We start from the raw sequence: 27,881 nt of genomic DNA on the forward strand, positions 1-27,881 counted from the left end.
AAAAAAATAAAAAAAATATGGAAAAATGAAAAAAATAAAAATAAAATACTCACAAGAAACTTAATTTTAGAACATTTAGTGCCTAAGTTAAAGTTAAAAACAATAACACTCTTTTGAAAGAAATGAGATTTTATAATACGATGTTTTTTTTAAAAATTTCATCCCCCATAACTAGTACTCAATAACATAAAGCTTTCAATATAACATGATTTTCAGATTAATAGTGGAGGTTTTCATAAAGTTATCAATTTATGGTATGTTAATTATGCCATATCTCTCTATTATCAATTAAAATAAAACAGTAAAATATATTTATATTATAATATATTCGCATTATTACTTAATTTTCTTAAATCTTGAATTATTTTATATGTTCAACTCCCGTAATAGTTAATGGCTAAACCCCATCCCAATCTCTAGTTATCCCTCCGTGCCCCCACCAGCAGAGCCTGAAAAGAAAAAAAGGGACATGGAGGACTCCACGCGACCACCCGACTGTTCTATGCTGACTATAAGGGACAATAAATACTATCTAGAAACACTTCGATAAGGCTGTTTGCTGAACGCCTGTTTTTTAAAGCCACAATTGCTGCAGCAGCCCTCTTTTCACGAATGCCATTAGAGCCCACTGCAATATCAATTTTCCTTTCTTGAATTCAGCCAGTCTCCTATCTCAAGTGTTTGCTACATTCCATTCAGTTGCACAACATCAATCAATCAGTTAATGAAGGTGTCATAGATAGCCCCAGAGAGAGACTGCAACCCAAAACAGGTAGAGAAGCCGAAAAGAGTACACCAGGATGAGCCCAAAATGTTAAAACAAGCAGGTGTTTAATTGCACATACGCATAAATTCTTAAAAACAATACTTCGAGATTTACGGAGCTATGATGCTCTCTGCACGTCTTTGTTTCTCTTTCTTCACGAGGGTTTCTTTCTCATACGGTTTTGTTATTCGCTTATGGTAATATCCATTTTGGTTTGTAATGTCAGGCATGACCGGAAGTGAAAGTTGAGTGCAGGAAGGGAGAGGGGGACGATGGCATTGATACCGTCTCAAACTCAGGTAATTCTCTTTCTTATCAAACTTAGGGTACGATGCTTTGGTTGATTTAATAATAATTGTGCAAGTGCCTATCATATCTGTAGGAGAAAGTAATATACCAGTAAGTTTATGTACCAAAACATGATAGCAAGCTGAATAAATGGAGCGAGAATGCCAACATTTATATCTGTAACAGGCATAGAAAACAATGGGTCAAACCTAGATTGACTAAAGAAACATGAAGATGACTGTGACCATGGAGAATAACGGTATGCCTGACAAAAGACAAAACACCCAATACTTTGTTGAATTATCGAACAATTAAAGACAGTAGAAAACTGTGCCATAACTGCACTTGAGAGTCCAAGAAATAATTCTAGGACATCAATTGGGGTATGCCACTCTTACCAGTTATTTGGTGCATCCTATATTTTTTTATGGGCACGTGGGGATAGCATGTGAAAGGGGCACCACAGAGTACCGCTGGCTAAGGAACTTTTATTTTTTTGTTCCTCCAAAGAAAGACAGGGCAAGGCTGAGCAAGCAAGCATTCTTACCCTACGACTAAACAATTTTGAAATTTAAAATTTGCTAAACGTCAACCTTACGCCACAACCAATCAAGTTTGAAATTTAAAATTTGCTAAACTTCAACCTTAGCCCAACTTCAAGTGTCATTTTGAACTTCAAGCTAGAAATGGAATTTCAAACTTCAGGCTACACACACACATATATATTTTCTTTTCTTAATTTTGAATTATATAAATTTTAAAACATAATGCCGAATTTTATGACATAGTTTTGCACTTTGTCAAACTTAATGGTCACTGGTGTGATATCCCTCTTAAGAAATTACCCTTGAGATGAGATTCTAGGTTAGGTCCTCCAATAAGGATACATATTTTATAACAGTAATGCAGTACTTTTTCAATCTCTACAACAGTGATGATCATTGAATACACAATAAGTAGTACCAATTCCACAAACAATTATACTTTCTCTTAGTTTTGACTTAGGAAAATTCTCTAATTTTTCCAATAGTCAAAAATATTAAATTGAAGTCAGCCATGCATGGAGATTTAATCTCACTTTGACTTGAGTTCAGTAAGGCAGTTTGACTTGAGTTCAAGGAACCAGTTTGACTTGAGATCAAGGAGCTAGTTTGACTTGAGTTTTGTTGAAAAATGTGTAACTAGGTTTGGTCTTCATAAATATGAAATGTACTTTTGAATCTTGTATATTGTAAAATGAAAGAAAACTATTATTATTTCTGTAGCATGGGTTTCATGCTCAAGGTCCTTTATTTTAGAAGTCAAGCACCATTGAGTGCTTCTAGGGTTTGTCCTAGGTTCAAGATGTCAAAAGAGTTGTTGTGATACGAAAAAGACCCCGTCGGGCACATTGTAACTTGTAAAAATAATTATTTTTGTATTTAAAAGAGTCAAAATATCCTCCAAGACCAAGTCGGCCTAAATTAGGGTACTTCGTCCACCTTGGAAGCCTATATATAGGAGGGAACTCGACCTCATAGAGACATCATTCATCCTCTCATTATTCAAGCAAAGGAGAAGAAAAAAAAGGGAAACGAAGAAGGAAGGAGGAAAGGAGAAGTGTTTGGGTTGTTTTCTCTCTTTCACACGTGCCAAGGAAGGAGGCTAGGGTTTTGCTGCTGCAAGATCGAACTTGAAGGAATTGTAGAAAGAAGGTCGAAGGAAGGTCTATTAGGTCATTCTCAAGCCCTAGAAGAAGGAGAAACCCAAGCGAAGGTCAAAAGAAGCTTTGGAAGCCCTAATCTTCTCACACGTGTGAAGGCAACAGCTGTTACTGGGCGCTGAAAATTTCGGACCTGCAGTAGAGGCCAAAATTCTGCAGCTAGGGGTTGAAGTTGTGCTGCTGGAAGAGATTTGACTAGGTTCAACTTGGACAAGGGAAACACATCATCAAGAAGGTCGGACTTGGTCTTGGAAGGGTATTGGTCTTGGTCTAGAGGTCTTGGAATTCACCATTTGAAGAATTTATAAGAAGAGAAGAGATTTGTGGGTTTTCCTCTCAAGTGGAGAGGTTTTGGCCCTAGCTTGCAGCGTATATCCCGTGTTCTTGTGTACTATTGATCTTCTTGTTTTGGTGGCTGTTTGATGATAAGAATAACATAATAATACGAGAAGAAACTAATAAGTAAGAAACAGTAAAAAGACATCACAAGTAGTTATTAAATTTAAGAGAAATCATCCTAACTATAGCCCTTTAGATTCCTAAACATGGTATTAGAGCTAAGGTTTGCTAAGGGCATGATGAAGATCAATACATCTTTGAAGAAGTGTTCTATGGTAGCAAGTCATCTTAAGAAAAGTATCAAGGCATTATGGAATCTCCTATTATCCATCAAGGATAGAATGACCAAGACTTCTATAAAGGACGAAGGACTATTCTCAACACTTACTAACACATTTGAAGATGGGAATATCTGGGTCATCAACAGTGGAGCATCAAGACATATGACAAGTGAGCACAAACAACTAAAGACCTTATCAAGAGGAAAATCCTCCTACTCTGTTGAACTTGGTGACAAGAAGAGCTATCTTGTGAGAGGAATTGGATCAACCTCGCTAGAGCTAGAGAATGGAGGAAATATTCATCTCAACAACATCCTATTTGTTCCAGGTTTGCAAAAGAATCTACTTTCTATTTCATGTCTAGAAGATAAAGGAGATAAAGTTGCTTTTATAGATGGAAAGGTTGTAATATGGGATAAAAACTCTAGCATCGAAAATGCAAAGATGATTGGGATTCATGAAGGAAGACTACAGATTTCTGGCTCCTCCCTCTCAAGCTTTGGTTCACATTAAAGAAAGTCCATGTGAACTTTGGCATAGAAGGTTTGGACACCTTCACTACAAAATCTTACCAACTCTAAATTCAATGGTGAATGACATCCCTGAACTCAAGGAGGATCATGAAGGAGTATGCAAGGGATGTGCATTAGGTAAAAATGTCAAGAGACCATTTGGAAGCAGTGCTTCAAGGTCAAAAGAAATTATGGATCTCATTCATTTTGATGTTTGTGGTCCTATGTCTACAAAGTCTCTTGGAGGTCATCTATATTATGTAACATTCATTGATGACCACTCAAGGAAAACTTGGGTCTATTTGCTAAAGACCAAGGATGAAGTATTCAACAAATTTCAAGAATTCAAAGCTGAAGTGGAGAACCTTACAGAAAGAAGGATAAAGATCTTAAGATTCGACAATGGAGGAGAATACACTTCAAAGGAACTCATAGCTTTTTGTAAGGAGGTTGGGATTAAGAGGGAGCTGATAGTCCCATACAATCCCGAACAAAATGGAGTTGCTGAATGAAAGAATCGATCTATTGAAGAAAGTGTAAGGGTCATGTTACATGATCAAGATTTGCCAAAAATTCTATGGGGTGAAGCAACAAAAACTGTTGTATATATTCAAAATCGAAGTCCTCATAGATCACTAGACAACATGACTCCCGAAGAAGCCAAGCGTGGACCATCTCCGAATATTTGTCTATCCTGTCTATATTCACATTCCAAAGGATAAGAGAAAGAAGTTAGATCCTACAAGCATGAAGTTAATATTTGTTGGCTACAATAATACTTCAAAGGTATATAGGATCTACATAAAGGAAGGACACTGAATAGAAGTAAAAGACAAGATGTAATATTTGATGAAAGTGTTGCATTCAAGAAATCAAAGGACCTTCCGATGGACGTTAATGATGAAGAACTTCCATATTTGAGGAAGAATCCACAAGGGAGGAAGAAAACTCAAATCATGAAGATGAAGGTCCCAGTGAACCTGTGATCATCCTTGAAAGCAAAAAAATACCTAATTGTTTGAAGTCTATACTGTTAACTTTAGGTATGTTCTATGCTGAGAGCAATTTATTTCAATTTTCACAGTTAGCTCAATACCTTTTCCAGATTAGCAATCACATCAGCATTAAAGTAAACTGCAGATAGAACATAAACATAAATCGCAGAAGACAAGCCAAGACAAGAGGAGACAAGATGTGGCACTAGCCAGGGACGAACCTCAATGTGGGGAAACCCTTGATCAATTCTTCTTATATGTCTTCAATAGTTCAGCAGAGAGAAAGAGAGAGAGAGAGTATATTTACAACAGAAGTCAACACTTAGACTTTCTAGATAAGAGAATAGATCATCTCTACATGAGATCAGTTGAAGACATGCTGCTTCAACTGATTTTCCAAGGTGACTCCTTCACCTATCATTGTGCTGCATCTCGTCATCATGTTGCACCTCACCGTGCTGCACTCATCATCACATTGCTGGACCTCATGCTGCCACTGCTGTCCCATGTACCATACTGTTGTCCCACTGTTAGTGATATTGCCATTCCATGGTTGCCATACTGCTGTCCCATTTGCTTGCTCCATCAAGCTTCATTGCTGTCCCAAGGCTGCACCATACAACACCATATGCCTTCATCATGCTGCCACCTATCACATCATTATGCTACTGTACATATTGTGCATAGATCCACCCCAAGCCTATCCACGTTGTCTCTTGTTTGAGGTGATAAGGCCTGCTACCTATCACAGTATAGCTGTCATCTACAACTCACTTCAAAACCCCTTGATTGCAGTCCAAACTATCTTGATTTGGGCTTGGTCTTAACAACCCTACACACAACTCCTTGATCCTTGAGACAACCCTGTTCAGGACCTGTTTGCACCCTCAAACAACCCTTAAACTAATCCGCACTTTCACAACAACTTGTCCTTTGAACTAAGCTCTCCATGCTGTCCTGAAGTGACATTACCTTGCTATCTCTTCTTGCTGAGGTTGGGGCATCCACTGATCATCTTTGGACTGCGTTTGGCTATGTATAGACTGCGGCTAAGTCTCTTGGTTGTTGCGTCTAAGGGCTGTCCTAAGCCCTTCCAAAAACAGTGTTAAGGTCTTACCTTGCTGCGTATAGATGATCCTCTAAACAACTCCCTTCTTGCTGCGGCTAAGTAGCCTTTGTAGACTGCTGTTAGGGCATTCTTTTAGACAACGAGTTAGGGTAGGCTAGGGTTGCGTATAGGAGCAGGTTAGGGCAGCATATAGGGCAGGTTTCTCCTCTCTTGGACTGCGGCTTAAACCACCCTCTTTAGGACTGCGGCTAGGGCAGTATTGAACCTCCCATTAGGACTGAGTATAGGGCAGCATTAGCCCTTCCTTGACAACTGATTAGGGCATGCTTGGACAGCAACTTGAGCTCCTAGATTGGACTGCGGCTAGGGAATTTTATCTCCATTAAGACAACATATAGAACCCTTCTTGAATGCGTAGAGGTGTCTCCTCCTAGGACTGCGTAGAGGTTGATTTAGGGCTTCTCCATTAGGGTAGTGTAATCCCTTAGGATCTCTCCTCCCACTAAAACCCAAAGACAAGTAGAGAGGAAGAGATCCCAAGTGTGTGTCCAAATGACTTTCAAGGCACCTCTATTTATACTAAAACGTTGAGCACATGTGGGGTTTATTTGGTTGCTGGCCGACCTTGACAAATTGTCCCATAACACAAATAAATTCATATCTCCATGAATGCTTATCAGAATCGCATGATCTTTAGATCAATCCTACACTTCTTGATGAGAGGGATCCAAGAAAAATATCAGCGGCCATTAATAAGATGATCCATATGGAGCTTGACCCTAGTTGCCAATTTTAACACTCCCTCTCAACTAGGGAGAACTCCATCCGTTGATCCATATGTCCGATTGTACTATCTCTGCCATTAGTGCCCTGCACTGCTCTGCTGAACCATGAAGAAGAAGAATTGATCGAGAATGTCTCATACCATTCTTTACTAGCCTGAAGTCAGTTTCATCTGAAGAGAGTTTGTCATATCACTCTGATTGACCTGAAGTCAGTTTTATTGATCCCAAATCAATATCACAAGAGAGTATCTCAAACCACTCATATTGATCCCAGATCAGTTGGAGGTCATCCTAGCATAAGGAGTACGGTAGATACAACGATGCGTCCATAGATAGTACTACTATGGTCCCTAACCTCATTTCCCTGCTCATTGATCAGATGAGAGGTACTTCCCATGAGTCCCAGACCGCATGGGTAGGATGCCTCTATAGGAGAATTAATCACCCTCTCCCATAGGAGAACAAATCATCCTGTCCCACAGTCACCACGGGAGAACTAATCATCCCGGCCCATAGGAAAACTAATCATCCTGTTCCACAGGAGAACTAATCATCCTGTCCCAAAATTGCCTCGGGGTATCACAGGGGTAGGCTGAGCTATTCACCCTGTACATAGCGCACCATTAGGGGAGGGTGAGTCACCCTATGGTCGTGTGTTGCTCCAGTAAGTACCTCAAGCCCCCTAGAACTCCCAGACTAAGTTACCAGAAAACGGATACGGGAACGGATACGGGTACGGGGTTAGAAACGGATATGGCAAATTTTCAAAAAATCTGGATATGATACGGCAGGAAACGGCACATGATAAATATATATATATATTAAAAATAAAAAAATTCATATTACCATTCATATTTCAGAATCTAGATTATCAATATCATCTATGATCTATCATGATTCATCATCATCAATTCAAGTTTCAACATATGGCATAAACATTCAAGTTTCAACACTGCCATCATCATTAACGATTATTATAACATTCATGATTCAAGTTTCAAGTTTCAAGTTTCAACATATCATCAAGTTATCAACATGACAAGTTACACAAACACCATCATTACCAAAATTAATAATGCATATTAATTACTACATATTATGAAAGTACAAAATGAACTGAGTCTATGACTGGCAGTCTACTATCATTAATGATTACTCATAATTCATATGGTTGTTCATAACCTAGGTCCTACATATATCGAAAACACCTCATAGGTTGGTATTATACTTGAGAAGAATAATAAGTTAACATGTGAAAATTTTGCATGAAGATAGGATAGGATTAAATAGCTATTTTTCTAACATTGTGGAGTCTGGACATATATTAGGATGAGAATGGCACTAAAAGTCTAAAGTTAAAACTACTAGTTGTAAATGTTTCTTAATTGACAACAAAGCAATAACATTAATTAGGGATCACTACATGGCTTTCACACTTCAGGAAATAAACCATTGGTTCTATGAAATTCTGTTAGTTGATCTTGACAAAGGAATTATGATATTATCTGATGATTATGATGGTCTGAGACTTGAGTGTTCACTTACATTGTTTGACAACAATGATATACCACAGAATTGGCAATATTATTATTCAGAGCATTTGGTCATTTTGTGAGGACGTTTGATGGATTATAGCCAGCTACAGCCTACGATATTTGCAGACCTCTCCTTCATATACAGCTGAACAATCATGTAAATCTGGAACTCTCGCAACAGTTTGTGGTGATGACATTTCAATGTGGTCTAATATTTCATTGAGCATTTGTTGCAACAATTCATCTCTCACCCTGTCATTAAATGAAACAAGACGATGGAAACAAATCTAAACAGCTTTGAACTTTGAAGTCGAAGGAATGTGGTTACACCGTTACGGTTACGTTACATAGATATTATGTCACCAAAGTAAAGCTATAGAAGTAACATAGATATTAAGTAGTGACTTCAATACCAGTAAGTAATCCCACGTGATATGAAGTAACAACAGTAAGTAATCTCCCGTGAACAGAAATTGAAGTCTGAAAGCCTAACAGTGATCCAACGAACTCAGCGGCGGCAGCGAACTCGGCGGCAGCGAACTCAGCTCTTGTCGTTTAGGGTTTAGGGTAGAATGAATCATATGACATAAACGGGTGCCTGTAAAGTTAAAAAGTAAGTTACCACTTCAAAACCTAAAATGCTAAATCCATAAAATCTGTTCCCGACGGCGCCCAAGTTATCCGGCACGAAACGTTTTGATTTTTTTTAAAAACGTTTTACGATTTTTTGAAACGTTTTTCGATTTGTTAAATACGTATCAAAAAATGCTGAAACATATCGTTTTTTTTAAACGGGAGGGTTTTCCCATGAAAATGCCTGAAAAACGGCTTAAAAAAACCCGAAACGTTTTGGAATCAACAAAAATGTATTTAAGCCGTTTTTTGCCGTTTCTGGGGTGAAAACGTATCAGAAACGGAAAACGGTGTTTTGGCCCTTCAGGGAGCCGTTTCCGGTAACTTAGCTCCCAAAGCTCAATGCATGCAACATGCAAGACCCTTATACGAAGGTCTCTCAACAACTCCAAGTCGTTCAGGAAAGTCACAAATTTGACCTTTCCCCGGGGCTTTGACAACATGTCTGTGACCTGTACATCAGTCTCAATGTGATGGAGGCTCCTCGCTCATCGACGTACCATATCCTAGATAAGGTAGTATCTGATGTCTATTTGCTGGAGCAATCATTGAATACGAGATTCCTCAACAATTGAATCCCCACTCACTGAAGAGCTTCCATAACCAGGCAGCTTCACATGAGATCATACTCGTAGCTATGAATTCGGCCTCAGCGGTGCTTATAGCAACTGACTTCTGCTTCCTGCTTATCCATGATATCGAAGCAGAATCCAAAGAGAACTGGCACTGAGAAGTGCTCTAGTGATCCTCCACACTGCCTGCCCAGTCAGCATTCGAATAATCGTGCAGCTTCATATTTCCGGCAGTGTATCTCAATCCATGATAGTTGTGACCCGAAGATATCTCAGAAGATTCTTGGCACCAATCCAGTGAGGCTCAACCATATATGAGCTCATCATGCTAACTGCAAACATATGTCCGGACAAAAGTTCACCAAGAACATCAATGCGAATGAGTTTATGAAACTCAAAGGCATTTCCCAAATCTGGTCCGACATTACTATCACATAACTTCTGAAATTTAATCTCCATCGAGGTAGTCACGGGCTTGTAGTTTACCATTCCAAATCTGGAATCCAACTCCCTCTTACTTCTGCAAATGAGAGGGTCTGCACTTGTCAGAAAGAGGTCGTCCTCAGAAGGTGCCGGTATGAGAGGTCTATCATCCACAACCTTCAAGCAAAAGTTTGGATCGACTTCACTCCTAGTGAATCTCAGCTTCATCAGACAACTATCAATCCTCTCATACCATGTACGGGGTGTTTTGCTTCAAGCCATAGAGGGATTTCTTCCACCTGTATACATGAGATTCTCGATCATGAATCTCAAACTCCTCGGGTTGTTCCAAACTTGTGAACCTGCTACATGAGGGGAATGGTCCCCTTGTAAGATATTCTTGTGGTACATCTCAGACATGTACCGTCATGCTCTTCTTGAATTCAGGCATCTGAGTCACCATAAGACTCATTTTGGGTAGGGCCTCATAAGTAGACATCCGATGCTATAGATGAGATGTGTCAACTGATATGGTCCCCAATGGACCATCCTGCAACTTGATACAAATTGCCAACCCTGAACTCAAAAGCATCTTAGAAAATTTTATTTTTAAACACGTACCTTTCCATCGATGAATGCCACCCTGTAACCTTTGACTTCCATTGCCGAAATGGACACCAGGTTCTTCTTGTGATCAGGTACATAAAAGAGATTCTGTAAGTGAATCGAGTTACCCTCATTCAATTGAGGGGTAACATTCCCTACACCCTTTCCAGGATAGGTGGCATTGGCTCCAAGTATAATCCCATGATTGTTTCCATCTCTACCAAATTAGAGAGAGCACCCTTCTATCCGATGGAGTGCCTTGAAGCACTACAATCAATAAGCCAGATTCCCAAAGAATCTGAAGGAGAGGGCCAATACAAGATAATGCTTCTTTATCTTATCATAAACAACATTTGATACTTCATACTTGGAGTTCCTTGCTTTCTCTGAAGAGTTGGTCGTTTCCTTGATGACTTGCATTACCTGTCATTCCTCTGATCATTAAAGATGTCCCTGGAATGATTGTTATCATCATCAAGTGATGTGTCCCTACCTCGGACACTCCTTCGCATAATGGCCGAACTTATTACAACCAAGGCATCTGCCTTTCCTTCCACCCTTAGATCCAGACTTCCCATTGAAGTGATCTTTAGGTAGGCCATCTGAAACTTTCGCTGTGCCATTCTGATAATATTCTTTGCTTCGACTTCACCCTTGGTGAATTTGAAGAGGGATGAGGAATCCATTGACCCTTTTGTCCTTTCCCAACTGTCTTCGGTGATTGCTCTTTCACTCTTGCTTGGGCATTGTCTTCACCTCAGCTCCGATACCATGTTAACTTTAGGTATGTTCTATGCTTAGAGCAATTTATTTCAATTTTCACGGTTAGCTCAATATCTTTTCCAGATTAGCAATCACATTAGCATTAAAGTAAACTGCAGATAAAACATAAACATAAATCGCAGAAGACAAGCCAAGACAAGAGGACACAAGATGTGGCGCTAGCCAGGGACAAATCCCAATGTGGGGAAACCCTTGATCAATTCTTCTTATATGTCTTCAATAGTTCAACAGAGAGAGAGAGAGAGAGAGAGAGAGTATATTTACAACAGAAGTCAACACTTAGACTTTCTGGATAAGAGAATAGATCATCTCTACATGAGATCAGTTGAAGACATGCTGCTTCAACTGATTTTCCAAGGTGACTCCTTCACCTATCATTGTGCTGCATCGCGTCATCATGTTGCACCTCACCATGTTGCACCGTGCTGCAGTCATCATCACATTGCTAGACCTCATGCTGCCACTGCTGTCCCATGTACCATACTCTTGTCCCACTGTTAGTGATATTACCATTCCATGGTTGCCATACTGCTGTCCCTTTTGCTTGCTCCATCAAGCTTCATTACTGTCCTAAGGCTGCACCATACAACACCATATGCCTTCATCATGCTGCCACCTATCACATCATTATGCTACTGTACATACTGTGCACAGATCTGCCCCAAGCCTATCCACGTTGTCTCTTGTTTGAGGTGATAAGGCCTGCTGCCTATCACAGTATAGCTGTCATCTACAACTCACTTCAAAACCCCTTGATTGCAGTCCAAACTATCTTGATTTGGGCTTGGTCTTAACAACCCTACACACAACTCCTTGATCCTTGAGACAACCCTGTTCAGGACCTGTTTGCACCCTCAAACAACCCTCAAACTAATTCGCACTTCCACAACAACTTGTCCTCTGAACTAAGCTCTCCATGCTGTCCTGAAGTGACATTACCTTGCTGTCTCTTCTTGCTGCGGCTAGGGCATCCAGTCATCATCTTTGGACTGCGTTTGGCTATGTATAGACTGCGGCTAAGTCTCCTGGTTGTTGCGTCTAAGGGCTGTCCTAAGCCCTTCCAAAAACAGTGTTAAGGTCTTACCTTGTTGCGTATAGATGATCCTCTAAACAACTCCCTTCTTGCTGCAGCTAAGTAGCCTTTGTAGACTGCTGTTAGGGCATTCTTTTAGACAACGAGTTAGGGCAGGCTAGGGCTGCGTATAGGAGCAGGTTAGGGCAACGTATAGGGCAGGTTTCTCCTCTCTTGGACTATAGCTTAAACCACCCTCTTTAGGACTGCGGCTAGGGCAGTATTGAACCTCCCATTAGGACTGAGTATAGGGCAGCATTAGCCCTTCCTTGACAACTGATTAGGGCATGCTTGGATAGCAACTTGAGCTCCTAGATTGGACTGCGGCTAGGGCATTTTATCTCCATTAAGACAGCATATAGAACCCTTCTTGAATGCGTAGAGGTGTCTCCTCCTAGGACTGCGTAGAGGCTGATTTAGGGCTTCTCCATTAGGGCAGCGTAATCCCTTAGGATCTCTCCTCCCACTAAAACCCAAAGACAAGTAGAGAGGAAGAGATCCCTAGTGTGTGTCTAAATGACTTTCAAGGCAACTTTATTTATACTAAAACGTTGAACACATGTGGGGTTTATTTGGTTGCTGGCTGACCTTGACGAATTGTCCCATAACACAAATAAATTCATATTTCCATGAATACTTATTGGAATCAGATGATCTTTAGATCAATCCTACACCTCGATGAGAGGGATCCAAGAAAAATATCAACCGCCATTAATAAGATGACCCACATGGAGTTTGGCCCTAGTTGCCAATTTTAATATATACTCCTAGATGTAGAAGGACATGGAGCAACCAAAGGCACATTCAAGGAAAGTAAGAAGCCCAAAAGATATTTAGGGTATGCAGCCTATATGACAAAGTTAATAGAAGCAAAACCATCCACCTTTGAAGAGGCTGTCAAACATCAAGAATGGAATGATGCCATGAATGAAGAGTATCAATCTATAATGAAAAATGGAGTTTGGGAGATCGTACATAGGGCCGAAGACAAATCTGGGGTAACTTCCAAGTGGCTATACAAGATTAAACATGCAACAGACAAAAATATTGATAAATATAAGGCAAGATTTGTGGCTTGGAGCTTCTCTCAACAAGAAGACATTGATTATGAAGATACATTTGCACCTACAACAAGGTATACAACTATATGTCGGTTGGTCTCTTTGGCAACTTCGATGGGATGGAATGACCATCAAATGGATGTCAAGGCAACATTCTTAAATGGACCTATTGATGAAGAAGTCTACATAGAGCAACCCTTGGGATTCGAAGTAAAAGATAGAGAGATTTATGTCTACAGGTTGAAGAAGGCACTGTATGGCCTCAAGCAAGCACCAAGGGCATGGTATGCAAGGATAGATGCATACCTACAAAGATTGGGCTTCTCGAAGAGTTCTGCTGACCCGAATCTTTATATCAAGGTTGTGAAGGATGAGCCTGTAATTATTCTTCTATATGTGGATGATCTTCTCATGACAGGTGTGGAAGGTCGCATTCAAGAGTGCAAGAAGCAACTGGCAGCAAAATTCAACATGAAGGATCTAGGGTTGATGCACTATTATTTGGGACTGGAAGTTTGGCAAGGACCTGATGAGATTTATTTAGGTCAAGGAAAGTACGTAATCAAGATGTTGAAGAGGATTGACATGATGGATTGCAAACCTATGACAACCCCTATGATCACAAACTTGAAAAGGCTAAGAAGTTTCGAATCAAGCCCGGTGGATCCGACAAGGTATAGACAATTGATTGGCTCGCTGATGTATTTGGTAAATACTCGACTAGACATTTGTTTTGCAGTGAATGTTCTCAATTAGTTCCAAGTAGAGCCCAAGCATGATCATTGGATAGTAGCCAAGCATATACTGAGATATCTACAAGGAACAATCCACTACTCCCTGAAGTATGATAAGAGGAATGATGTCCAATTTATCGGATACACAAATTTCGACTAGGGAGGCAGTGAGATGGATGGGAGAAGCACTACTGGAGGATGTTTTAGTTTGGTATCCTCAATGATCTCCTAGATGAGTAGAAAGCAAGAATCGGTTGCTTTGAGTAGTTCTGAGGTTGAATATATTGCAGCCTGTGAAGTAAGCAAAGAAGCTGTCTAGTTCAGGAAGCTGCTGTCCGACTTGTTTGAAGGACCGATGGACCTGACTGTGATACATTGTGACAACACCAACTGTATAAGGTTGTTTGAAGACGTAATGTTTCATGGAAAGACAAAACACATAAACAACAAGTATCATTATATTTGAAAGATGGTGTAGGATGGAGTGTTGCAGCTACGGTATATCTCCACTGATGAATAGGTAGCTGGCATCTTGACAAAATAACTTCCTAATAAGAAGCTTGTGTACTTGAGAGACAAGCTTGGTTTGGTTGATATATCCTCCCTAGTTGAGAGGGAGAGATAGACACATCATTCTTGTTTTCACTTCATGAAGAAAGAATGGAGGATTGGGTAAGCATCTGGCATCTGACACTCTTTGAGGATGAGGTAGGGCATCCAAGATAAGAGTGGTCGTGGAGGAAATTCCTTGAGGATGTGGTATTCCAAGATAGGAATTGTCCTAGAAGGACATACCCTGTGAACACCCAGGTGGGGTATGTGCCTTGAGAGACAATGATGATGGTGTCTATCAGTGATTGGTTTCGCCAACATTGTGCTATGATCTTGTGGAGAGATAGAGCTGTTAGTCAAGGCCTTTCTATGTGACAATGCTGGATGATTTGATGCAAAGAGATGGCTTACCAATTTGACTCTTCTTATGAGATCTCTTCAATTTGAGAATGTCCATGTACCATTTATGAATACCTCCCTAGTTAAGAGGGAGTGTTGAAAAATGTGTAACTAGGTTCGGTCTTCATAAATATGAAATGTACTTTTGAATCTTGTATATTGTAAAATGAAAGAAAATTATTATTATTATTTTTGTAGCATGGGTTTCATGCTCAAGGTCTTTTATTTTAGAGGTCAAGCACCCATTGAGTGCTTCTAGGGTTTGTCCTAGGGTCAGTGTATCAAAAGAGTCATTGTCATATGAAGAAGAACCCATTGGGCACATTGTAACGTGTAAAAAGAATTATTTTTCTATTTAAAAGAGTCAAAATACCCTCCAAGACCAAGTTGGCTTGGTAGCTAAGAAGTCGGCCTAAATTAGGGTACTTCGTCCACCTTGGAAGCCTATATATAGTAGGGAACTCGACCTCCTAGAGAGATTATTCAAGCGAAGGAGAAGAAAAAGAAGGGAAACAAAGAAGGAAGGACGAAAGGACAAGTGTTTGGGTTGTTTTCTCTCTCTCTTTCACACGTGCAAAGGAAGGAGGCTAGGGTTTTGCTGCTGCAAGATCGAACTTGAAGGAATTGCAGAAAGAAGGTCGAAGGAAGGTCTATTAGGTCATCCTCAAGCCCTAGAAGAAGGAGAAACCCAAGCGAAGGTCAAAAGAAGCTCTGGAAGCCCTAATATGCTCACACATGTGAAGGCAACCACTGTTACTGGGGGCCGAAAATTTGTGTTGCTGGAAGAGATTTGACTGGGTTTGATTTAGACAAGGGAAGCAAATCATCAAGAAGGTCAGGCTTGGCCTTGGAAGGGTATTGGTCTTGGTTTAGAGGTGTTGGAATTCGTCATTTGAAGAATCTATATGAAGAGGAGATTTGTGGGTTTTCCTCTCAAGTGGAGAGGTTTTGGCCTTGGCTTGCAGCCTATATCTTGTGTTCTTGTGTACTATTGATCTTCTTGTTTTGGTAGTTGTTTGATGATAAGAATAACATAATAATACGAGAAGAAGCTAATAGTAAGAAAAAGTAAAAAGACATCACAAGCAGTTATCAGTTTAAAAGAAATCATCCTAACTATAACCCTTTAGATTCCTCATCAATTTCAAGGAGCCAATTCGACTTGAGCTCAAGGAGGCAACTCGCTTGAGTTGATGAGCTAGTTCGATTCTATAAAGAGTAAGGGTGTAGACCTGGTAAATCACGTGATTATGCACTAGAGAGATTTGTATGTGGGAGATCAGCAAGGAGTTTCCAGATCAACGTGTGAGGGTAGAAAAAGAGGCTGAATAGCCTCAAGGGATTTCTAGAGCTAGAGAGTATCACTTCAAGGTCGAGTTGGCTTGCGTAGGAGGCGGTCTTAGCCTGTACAGTTCGTACAATTGCGCATGAGAGAGGCTGAGTTGATCAAGGGTACACAAATTAGTGTTTTGAGCAGAGAATTGGAAGGGAATTTCTCTAGTATTTTGTAATCAATTCCTGAGATTTTGTTGAGCTAATTAATGAAACACACAAGTTGGCAGGTTTTCCCTAGTTGGGGTTTCCTGGGTATTTCTGGTGTAGTGTTTACTGTGTGTTTGTGTCTTCATATATTTATTTTTCGCTGCTATTATTCTGTTAGAATACTTAGCATATTTAGTAAGTGAATTTTGCAGATATTGCATCTCAAAATACTTGTTAGAATTAGCAAGCTGGGTATTAGAAATCTAACATGGTATCAGAGCTATGTTCTGAGTGAAGACTAGAAAGCAAGAATATTTTTCCTCAAGAGCAGGTGGCAAACACAGTAAAGAGAGCACAGTCTTTCTTGAGAGATTAGTGCGCTAGGGTTTTCTCCTAGCAGGGTTTGCGTAGCGATTTTCTGAGCAGTTCAAACTAGCAGCATGGTGTATTTGTGGCTGAAATTTAAGGACGACCTTGATGGGGCCTCTAATTTCTGTTCTTGGAAGGAGAGAATTGCTGTAGTTTTGGTGGAGTAGGGAGTTTGGGAATTTGTGGAGAGTCCACTAGCCGCTCCAACAGATCCTCAACAATTAACCCAACATTACAAGAAGGATGTAAAGGCCAGAAGAATAATCCTTGAAGTATTAAAGGATCACATCGTACCTCACCTTTCGGAATGAAGACAACTCAGGCTATGTGGACAAATATCTTAGGGATGTACTAGTGTATGAGTGTGGCTAGGAAGTTGGTACTCAGAGATAAACTCAAAAATATCAAGATGGCTAAGTCTAAGTCCGTGATCTCTTACCTCGACCAGATTCACCCAAGTGAAGGGCGAATTAGCCAGGGTTGGGGAGATAGTCTCGAACAAAGATCTTGCCAGTTTTGCACTACTGGGTTTTCCCAAGTCATGGGGAAATTTTATTGATGCTATTAGTGGCAGGGAAAACCTAACGGGATGGGAGAGGTTATGGAGTGATTGCGTGTAGGAGTAGATCCATAAGCGAGCTAAATCTGGGTCCCATGCGAAGATTGAGGAAGAGGAACTTTGCCCTGGCTAGCAAAGGGGCCAAGGGCAAGAAAAAGAAAGGTTGGGTTGAGTCCAGTTTAGGAGGCAAGAAGAAGAAAGATCTTAGCAAAGTGAAGTGCTTCTCTTGTCATCAGTTTGGGCACTACTCCACCAAGTGTCCAAACAGGAAGGAGTGCAAGAAGGATCACGAGGCAGCATCAACAGAGGTGGAAGAGTTCACTTCTTAGTTTGAGGAGTTTTTACTCATAGCTTGCATGGCAAGCTTAGTGGCTAGCAACGTGTGGTGTATTGATAGTGGAGCATCCTTTCATATGATCGGGAGCAAGGGTTATTTCAACTAATTAATGGAGAAGGATATGCAGTTTTGGATAGAGATGGGAGATGAGGGCAGGTACCTAGGATAGTCAAGTTTGATAGGGAGTCCGGAAAACCTCTCTACCTTAGAGATGTCATCTATGTCCGAGGGTTGAAGAAAAACCTGGTTTTAGTGTCAACCTTGGAGAGCAAATGGTATGATATCTTCAGCAGAGGGAAGCCCTTCATCAAGCCTCTTAACTCTAGATCGGTTAAGCATATTGGAGTTAGGGTGAGGAATCTCTACATGCTATAATTTGAGACAGTTGCAGCCTTGAGCAGCAGAGAGATCAGTGCACATAGATGTGAACTTGGGGAGCTTTGGCATAGGCATATAGGTCACTTATACCACGGAGTGCTGAAGATTTTGAGGGAGATTGCCACAAGATTGCGACAATACAATGTAGATCAAGATGACGTGTGCAAGGGTTGCACACTTGGCAAGTATGCCAAGACATCCTTTTCCAATAGAGACAACAGGGCCAAGAGCATCTTGGAGTTGGTACACTCGGATGTATGTAGACCATTTTCCTCTCCATCCTTGATGTGATACAAATATTATGTCACCTTTATTGATGGCCACTCGAGAAAGACATGGATATTTTTCATGAAGAAGAAAGATGAGGTCTTCTGAAAGTTCGTGGAATTCAAGGCCTTGGTGGAGAACTAGACTGGTAGGAGGATCAAGGCGCTGAGGTCAGACAATGGTGGGGAATACATCTCCAATGCTTTCAAAGACTTGTGTTCCAAGGAGGGCATCAAGAGAGAGCTCACTGCACCTCATAACCCTTAGTAGACTGGGGTGTTTGAGTGCAAGAACTAGAGCATTCTTGGAGCGTCCAGAGCTATGTTGCATGACCAAGGGCTACCTATGTTTCTCTGGGCAGGGGAATGCAACACTGCAATCTTTTTGCAGAATAAGATTCCACACAAGGTGTTAGGCAGAGTCACACCAGAGGAGTCTTTCACAGGCAAGAAGCTTGACGGGTCTCATTTATGGATTTTTGGTAGTCTTGCTTACTGCCATGAGTCTTTAGATAGCCAGAAGAAGCTTGATCCCACCAAAGAGAAGGGCATTTTCATGAGTTACAGTGAGACATCGAAGTTGTACAAGGTATATATTCCAACACTCAGAAAGACAATGATCAGGCATGATGTGAAGTTCGAGGAGGATAGGGCTCTTAGGAAGTCCTTAGAGCGTGAGCAGGGTGCAGCAGAGGAGCAATAGGCTTCCAAGCAAGAGGCTTAACCCAAGGTTTCTTGGAAGCGGGGAGCGACATTTTCAAAAGCTCCTGGGTCGAGAGCGATTTTTTATATAATATATATTTTTATATATTTTGATGCATATATGTCAACAAAGGCATGCAAAATGATGAATTAGATATAAAAAACATAAAACATGGATTAAACCATATAACATCAATCATCTAGAAGTTATAATCTTCATCAACCACGTCCACAAGTTAGTAACATAGAACATATTGAGTCTCATGATTCATCAATCTTATTCAAGCTTTGAAAATTCGATATATAACATTTATCTCATTGATCCCTAAAGTTGTAACTTGAGTCTTGTACTTCCATTAGCATGACCAAGTAACCATACGATAACAAATAATATCTAACATGAAATGAAATGCTTCAACTTTCATGAAGCATCATATTCATAATTCATTACCAATGAGTTATAATTGCCAACTTCAAACTCAAATTGTTATATATTGTTTAAAAAAAATATCATAATAAATATGAAAGAGTTAATAGTGATAAAAAGTAAATATGAAATCTATTGCTAATGCTTGGACATCTTGTCGCCATGAGAAATGTATAATTTCTGAGAAGGTCATGGTGGTCTACTGGGAGTCTCCTCCTGCATAGTTGGACGACCATGTCCAAAACCAGAACCAGAAGGCACATGACCTCCACGTGAGGATGTAGACGAAGGTGGCGGCAGCAGAGGCAAATATTGTGGAACTCGAGCACTACTACTGGATGATGGGGGTGGCATGGTTGTTGTTGTTGGTTCATCATCATCTTTCAAAAGTTCTGTTTCCAATTCTTCTAGATGTAGAGCACCATTTGTAATATTCCTAATTAGCCATGGCTAATTGGAATATTCGATTTGCTCAATTTTGCCTTCTATAGTTATTAATAAATAAAAAGTGAGGAAAGGGGAACATAACTCACTTTATGAATAAAGTCACTCCCTAGTAGCACAACGTTGAAACTTAAAAGGGGAGCCAAGGGGGCCCAAGGACCACGTAGAGAAGGGGCCCATGCAGACACTTGGAGGGACTGCGCAGATGAGAAGGAACACGTGGCAAGAGAGAGGCTATGCTGGAGGAGCTGGCCTTAGGGTTTTGAGAGAGGCCCACACTATAAAGGAGAGAGGAGCCTCCTCATTTTGATCATTCGATTATGTTGCATTTGAGCTAGTCATTTCGACTTAGAGCACGCTGGATGTTTAGCCTGTCTGCAGCATTGTTTAGTGCATCGAGTGTCTCCGTTCGGAGATCTCACCCTTAGCCCCGGGGGACTTCGAGTGCCTACTCGGGTAAGGTAGTTTCATTAGTCTTTTGCAGGAGGAGCGATCTTTGGAGTTGAGGAGGAGCTGAGCATTTGATGATTGCACAGTCTTGAGAGGGCAGGACGTAGTTTCTTTAGGTAGGAGCTCTGGACTGGGGTTTTGTGGAGGATTTGAGCTGAGAGATTGAGTTGAGAGATCAACCCTTGCATATTGGAGGATTTTGGCAGAGTTTCAGATAGAGTTTTGGAGGATTCTCTTCAGGTGCAGCGCAGAGCCTTGAGGGATTGCGCAGATCCCCAAGGGGGTGGTTTTCGGGGGTAAGCTATTTTAGAAAAGCTTTCTGGGCTTTTTTGGGTTTATTGAGTAGACGCTGATTCTAGAGTTTCAACATTTTCTGAGGAGGGGAACAGCCCCAAATTCTCATTTGATTCCAGCGGTAGCAGCAGCACAACAGTTCTCCAGTAGTTTGGACGCAGTTCAGAGAGAGGCCATTTCCCTACCATTCTGAGTGTATTTCTTCACTTGCCTTGTGCAAGTCGAGGTGCTACCTGCCTGATCACCTCTTGTACTCTTTCCATTACTCAGTATAATAAAATGGCTTACCATTTCTCTCTGCATTTCTCGAGTACTTATATTCCATGTATACATTATTGTATGTTGCACTACTGTTATTTTTGTTTTATATCTTTGAGCATCCCGGATACTATATTGCTTGTGTTTGAGGGATACCTCTGATAGGGGATATTACAGTGGTATCAGAGCATAGATCTGGCTCAGCCTGTGGAGCTAGCAGTCTATGACACTGAGGGAGAAGCCCTACATCTGTTACAAAGGTAGGAAATACAGAGATATTGAGCGTAGGTTGGAGAACACCTACAGAGAGGAGCCTGTGGTGGACACAGAACAGGAGCCTGTGGTGGACGCAGAGCAGGAGGATCCGATGGCAGATGATGACGGGAAGAAATTTGCGGACATGCTCCTCAAATCAGTGCAGGCTCTGTCGAGGTAGATCGAGGTGATGGGGCAGAGATTCACGATGGTGGAGGCTAGACAGCATGAGAGCCCACGGGTTTTCCAGGTTGGAGAGGGATCGGGTGCATCTCACCATTTGCCAGAGCAGGGTGCCACTTAGTGTGATACTACTCAGCAGGTGGCCTCACATGCCCCTATACGCTCTACCATGCCTACTTTCCTAGGAGCAGACACGGGGGCCATAGCATAGCAGGAGGCAGAGCCTGGTCATGCCTATGGGCAGGAGTTTAGGGATGCTCTCTCATTCAAAGACTTTGTTCAGCTCCAGCGGGATAGTAGACCCCGCGACCATCACAGAGGATACCGACATTATCATGATGGAGACACCCACCGCATAGCTAGCAGATTTCACTTGCCTACGTTTGATGGCTCATCAAACAGTTCGACAAAGTCTTGGGTGGAGAAGCTGGACATTTATTTCCAGCTTGACCAGATGTCGGAGACAGAGGCCATCAAGGTGGCGACATTACATTTGGATGGTGAGGCCCAGGACTGGTGGTTCCATGGGTTGATTACACTCGGACACTCCACAGTGACGACATATGTCGAGTTCACCAGGAGACTGATGGAGAGGTTTGACCGGAAGGATCCGGAACAACACTTTGTTGAACTGACGAGGCTCAAACAGACCGGGAACCCAGAGACTTACATTGCAGACTTCTTGAGGATTTTAGTGATGGTGTCGGACCTATCCGCGGCATGGAGGATCTACATGTTTGTTGAGGGGTTAGCAGAGCCAATTCGGGGTCTAGTCAGATCCACTAGACCAGCGACACTCCAGGATGCTATTAGTAGGCCCTGGGACTTACAGGATGCCTTACCCAAGACTCGGACACCTTACCCCCAGAGACAGGCTTTCCAGCCTAAGGGAAAGGATGTGAGGATTCCGCCTCCAAAAGGGAATCCAGGACAAGCACAGATTGATGATGATGTTAGGAGGGAGTTGAAGAAGAAGCGGTTGTGCTTTACCTGTCAGGAGTCGTGGGCATCGGGACATAGATGTGCTGCTGGCAAAGCACATTTTATTGAGGTCTTCTTCGAGAGCAGCGGGGAAGAAGATGAGGAGGATGAGGTGGAGGTAGGAGATAGTCATGTTGGCAGGTGTTGTCCTTAATGGCAACTCGCTCACAGGTATGATACAGGTGTTGTCCTTCGTGGCAACTCAATCAGAGGACAGATCTTAGTACAACAGGTCAAGAGAGAGATATACGCAGGTTAACCTTGATGAAAGTGCGTATACACGTGGGTGAGAAGAACAAAAGGCGCGTATACGTACACATGTGGGTTCACAGAAGGGAAGGCGCGTACATGTCGGAAAACTAAGTTTTCGTCCGTGGTATTTGGTCCATCGTATTTTGGTATTGGTCCATGGTATTTGGTCCGAAGTGTTGACCCCAAGTATTGGGTCCAAGGTATTGGTTCTAAGTGGTTTTGGACCATGGTATTGAAAGAGGCCTAAACCTATATAAGGAGAAGATCATTAGGCCAAAGGTGGAAGTGCAGGAATGAATGTTTGATGAAGTGTGAAGATCTAGTTTGCTGGTTATGGGTTTGTGATGCTTGGCTCGATCTGAATCAAGTTGGAAATGGCAGCGAAGGTATAAGTAATTATCTTTAGATTTGTACGTGGGTTCTCTCTGGTGAAAGCGTGTGTACACGCGGTTTTGACACAGTCAAGTAGCGTATACGTTATGAGATTTGATGTTTCAGGTTGCTGTTGGTTCTAGTGGTTGTTGTAGAGTTTTGGGCTGTGGTCTGTGTTCAGGTAACTGTATTTTGATGACAGGGTTTCAGTGATTCAGTATTGGGTGATTCAGAGATTGATGATGCAGGTATAAGTTGATGATTATATTGCAGTGGTGATTGTTTTGTATTTATGGATCCAGTCTGAAAATTTATGAAACGTGGTCCCTGGAAGAAAAGAGAAGGTTGTAGCTTTTCGTAGGCCAGCACCTACGTACTAGTACATCAGCTAGTACAAGAGCTAAGGGGGTTGTAGCTCCCTTCCAGGAGAGTCTAGAGAACGAGAGAAGGTGGTAGCCTTCTGCAGGTAGAAGCCTGCGTACTGGTATAAGACTGCACTAGTACAGAACCATTGTAAAAAGAAGTTTCTTATTCAAGAAGATAGAGATGAATTGCAGCAGGTGGTTTTCACCTACATTGGGTTTCCACTTTATATCATGCTGTTCATGTGTGTTGCTTATGTGTGATGATCTGTTCTGTTTTACTGCTCCTATTTACTGTTCATAATGTTCTGATGCACTCATTAAGGATCAACTAACTGAATCATAAGTTTACTGGATATACGCTTGTTACATTACACATAGTTGCGTATGCACGCGGTTTGCCTTAACTAAAGTAGCGTATATGAATCTTAATATGGAAATGAAAAAGTTATATTGATTTGATAATACTGATTCACCCCCCCTCTCAGTATTATTTCCAACAAGTCATGCCGCGCAGGATCCTTTGCCACCTCCACCACCAGCAGCAGGTGGTGTAGCCTTTGCACCTACCAGAGGGGCCCTTGCAGCATTGCGAGGAGTTCCCAAGTATCTGATGCTGCGCGTACGGGGGACAGTGCGTGGCCAGCGAGTATCAGTTTTGGTTGACAGTGGGGCAACCCACAACTTCATCGATGCACAGATGGTTGAGCAGAGAGGTATACAGACAGAGAGCTTCGATGGCTTTTCAGTTTTGGTCCCAGGAGATCAGACCATGGTGTGTGCTCGTTATGTTCCAGAGTTATTAGTGACAATGGGCACCTACACACTGACTGACCACTTTTTCGTGGTCGATATTCCGGACACCAACATGATACTGGGTGTTCAGTGGCTTATCACTCTAGGGAAGGTCACGACAGATTGGAATGCCCTAGAGATGGAGTGGGATGATGAGAAGACAGGGAGGCATGAGAAGATACGGGGACAACACACATATCCGCCTCAGACTGTTTCGGCTCATCGGATGGAGGCAGTCTTCCGGAAGGGAGACGTAGAGTGGGTAGTGGAGTTGCGTGCGTTAGAGGCAGGGACTACAGGGCAGACGGTACACCCAGAGATATAGTCCATCCTTGACCAGTATGCCACAGTGTTTGGGGAGATTCTGCCGGGACAGCCACCAGACCGAGGGTTTGAGCACACCATTGAGCTTGAGCAGGGCATACAGGCAATGATTACTACCTCCTATAGGCATCCCAAGGCCTATTGGGATGAGATTGAGCGGGCCATTCAGGAGTTGCTTTTTGGAAATAATACTGAGAGGGGGGGGGTGAATCAATATTATCAGATCAATAAAACTTTTTCAATACTCAGAAACATATACGCTACTTCAGTTAAGTGAACGAGCGTGTACACGCTATTGTGTCTAAAGAAACCAGCGTATAACCAGAAATCTTATGATTCAGTTAGTTTATCTTCAGTAAATGCATCAGGACATTATTAACCATATTAAAAGTAAACAGGTGCAGTATAACAGAATAGATCATCACACAAAAGCCACACACATGAACACCATGATATAAGGTGGAAACCCAATGTGGGTGAAAACCACCTGCTGCAAGTCGTCTCTATCTTTCTTTAATAAGAAACTTCAGTTTACAATCTTTTGTACTTGTGCAGCCTTATACCAGTACGCAGGGTACAACCTGCAGAAGGCTCAACCTTCTCTCGTTTTCCAGACTCTCCTGGAAGGGAGCTCCAACCCCCTTTGCTCTTGTACTAGCTAAGATACTAGTACGTAGGTGATGGCCTACAATCTTCTTTCTTTCAGGAACAACTTTTCATACATTTTCAGACTGGATATTCCTGAAGCACAACATTACAATCTGAAGACCACAATTCATCAATTTTCATAACAGATCATACTAGCATCATTAATCTTTGAATCACTGAACCACTGAAACCCTGTCAACACCCAGTCACCGGAACACAGAGCAGACTACAGAACTTCTGCAATAACAGTCAGACCCAACTGCAACCCAAAAATTAAGCTTCAAAAGATATACGCTACTTCAATGAAACCAACCCGCGTATACACGCGCTTTTACCAAAGACAACCTGCGTACAGATCTAAAAATAATTTCTCATAACTTGCAGCTGTACCAGACATCAGTCATACTCAGAACATAACATTGCGTCAGTATGCAGATCTAAAAATATGCGTAATCAATCATATACCGATAGTTCATTTCAAACCATTTGATCCCGATCTATCCTTAGATCTAGTCTTCCATCAACTGGTGTGATCTCTCCTTAGCTTAGATCAAGCAACCCAGAACCTGCATACTAGATCTCTTTCTTTATCAGATATTCAAGCCTTTTTCAGTGCACTTTCCTAATGATCTTCTTCTCCTTATATAGCCTTAGGCCCTTCACAATACCACGGTCCAAAACCATAGTAACACAATACCATCAACTTCAAAACTAGGGATCAACACGTCTGTCGAGATACCTTGGTCAAAAACATAGGCTCAAGTACCGAGGACTAACTACCACGGACCAAAGGGAAGCTTCTCGACATGTACGCACTTTTCTGTTCATGAAACAGCGTGTATACGCGACTTCGTATATAGCGAGACGGCGTATCCGCGACTTAGTATATAGCGTACCGGCGTGTATACGCAACTTGGGCTTAATGAACCTGCGTATATGAAATTTCTCTTCATTCTTGTAGTCTGGACTGAGATCTGTCATCAAAAAGAGTTGCCATCAAGGACAACACCTGTACCGTAGCGCCACACCTGAGCCAAAATGCCAACAATCTCCCCCTTTGGACCTGATGGCAACCCCAAGATCCTTAGAATCATTCTCCCCCTTTGTCATCAAGGGCAAAGGGCTGTGCTCCCCCTGAGAACATGCTGATATCTCTGCTCTGCTGTGCTGAACATGCTCCCCCTGACTGTAGGCAAGATCTGCAAAAGATGTTCTTCACAAAGAACCAAGACATATACATCATAAAGGACCTTCCTATCACCAAAAGACTCAATACATACATCCATATTCCCAACCAAGAGGGGATACATCAGAAATTTACATATAACAACCAATTACATTACATCATTCATCCCAGGCATAGTGGGGAAACCAACATAGGCCGTTACATGACCTTGACATCATAAAAGAGATATCACAAAAGAGATACATGACATAGAGACGAAAGATCTAGACCAAGACTTATGAAAGTCACCAGCAGCATCTGATAATCATCTTTTAGATCAGCAACCAAGATTTCCTTCTGTGCTCCTTCTCCTGAAACCAACAACAGTTGTGAACTAGAACCAAAAACATCTAAATGCCAACAATGCTTTATTAGACTTTAAGCTGCTCCCCCTGAAACTGTGCCTGCTGCACCCCCTGAAACTGTGCCTGAAGGACTCTGGCATACCCATCTCAGACCTTCTCCAACCAGAGTCTGCCCTTGCTGTTCAGAACTCCATATACGCGACTTCACCTGCATAAATCAGCGTATGTACGCGGATATCCCTTATACAACACGCGTATACCAACTTTTCTTTAGAACAGACAAGCTTCAACAGCAGGATGAAGCGTCAACTACTCCTAGCTTTTGTCTGAGATATTCAAAAGTCTCCCTGGGCAGTGGTTTTGTGAGAATATCAGCAACTTGTTCTTTAGAAGAAACATACTCCAACTTGACCTTTTGTTCAAGCACTTGTTCCCGGAGGAAGTGATACTTGATTGGTATGTGCTTGGTCTTTGAATGCATGACTGGATTCTTTGAAATGCTGATTGCACTTGTATTATCACATAAGATAGAGACAGGTGGAGTGCAAGTGATTTGAAAATCTTGCAAGGTCTGCATCATCCAAAGAAGTTGTGTGCAACAAGATGCCGCAGCCACATATTCTGCTTCAGCTGTAAATAAAGCAATCGAACTCTGTTTCTTGCTGAACCAAGATACTAATCTGGAACCCATGAAGAATGCACCACCACTTGTGCTTTTCCTGTCATCCACACTTCCGGCCCAATCTGCATCTGTGTAAGCATGAAGAGTGAGATCTGTATCTCTAGGATACCATAGGCCATAGCTTTGAGTCCCTTGAAGATACTTGAAGATTCTTTTGACTGCCTGAAGATGAGTTTCCTTTGGGTTGGCTTGAAATCTTCCAACAATTCCTACTGCATGCATAATGTCTGGTCGGGTACCTGTCAAATAAAACAAACTCCCAATCATGGATCTATAAGTTGGTTGATGAACAACTGCTGATTCATCATTTGTACTGAGGCTGCATCCTGTAACCATGGGGGTACATATTGGCTTTGAATCTTCCATGCCATACTTCTTCAAGATCTGCTTGAGGTACTTGGTTTGAGACAAGAAAATACCTCCT

The 27,881-nt window shown here is 41.7% G+C and overlaps 1 protein-coding gene across 2 annotated transcripts in view; it reads left to right on the top strand.

Annotated features, from left to right (window-relative positions):
• Window positions 1-411: 411 nt before the first annotated feature.
• Window positions 412-27,881, top strand: part of EMB2759 (embryo defective 2759) — a 157,170-nt gene continuing 129,700 nt past the window's right edge. Inside the window, exons 1-2 of one of the 2 annotated variants that reach the window (XM_089394929.1) lie at window positions 412-827; window positions 993-1,065. In XM_089394929.1, the coding sequence (XP_089251055.1) occupies window positions 1,039-1,065 (27 nt within the window). In that variant the 5' untranslated portion in view covers window positions 412-827; window positions 993-1,038. The remainder of the gene's footprint in view (window positions 828-992; window positions 1,066-27,881) is intronic. The other variant, XM_089394930.1, reaches the window with a different exon arrangement.

The sequence above is a fragment of the Pinus tabuliformis genome, chromosome 1_2, assembly GCF_031772625.1.
Source record: "Pinus tabuliformis cultivar Carrire ecotype Pingquan chromosome 1_2, CPIR1, whole genome shotgun sequence".
NCBI lineage: Eukaryota > Viridiplantae > Streptophyta > Pinopsida > Pinales > Pinaceae > Pinus > Pinus tabuliformis.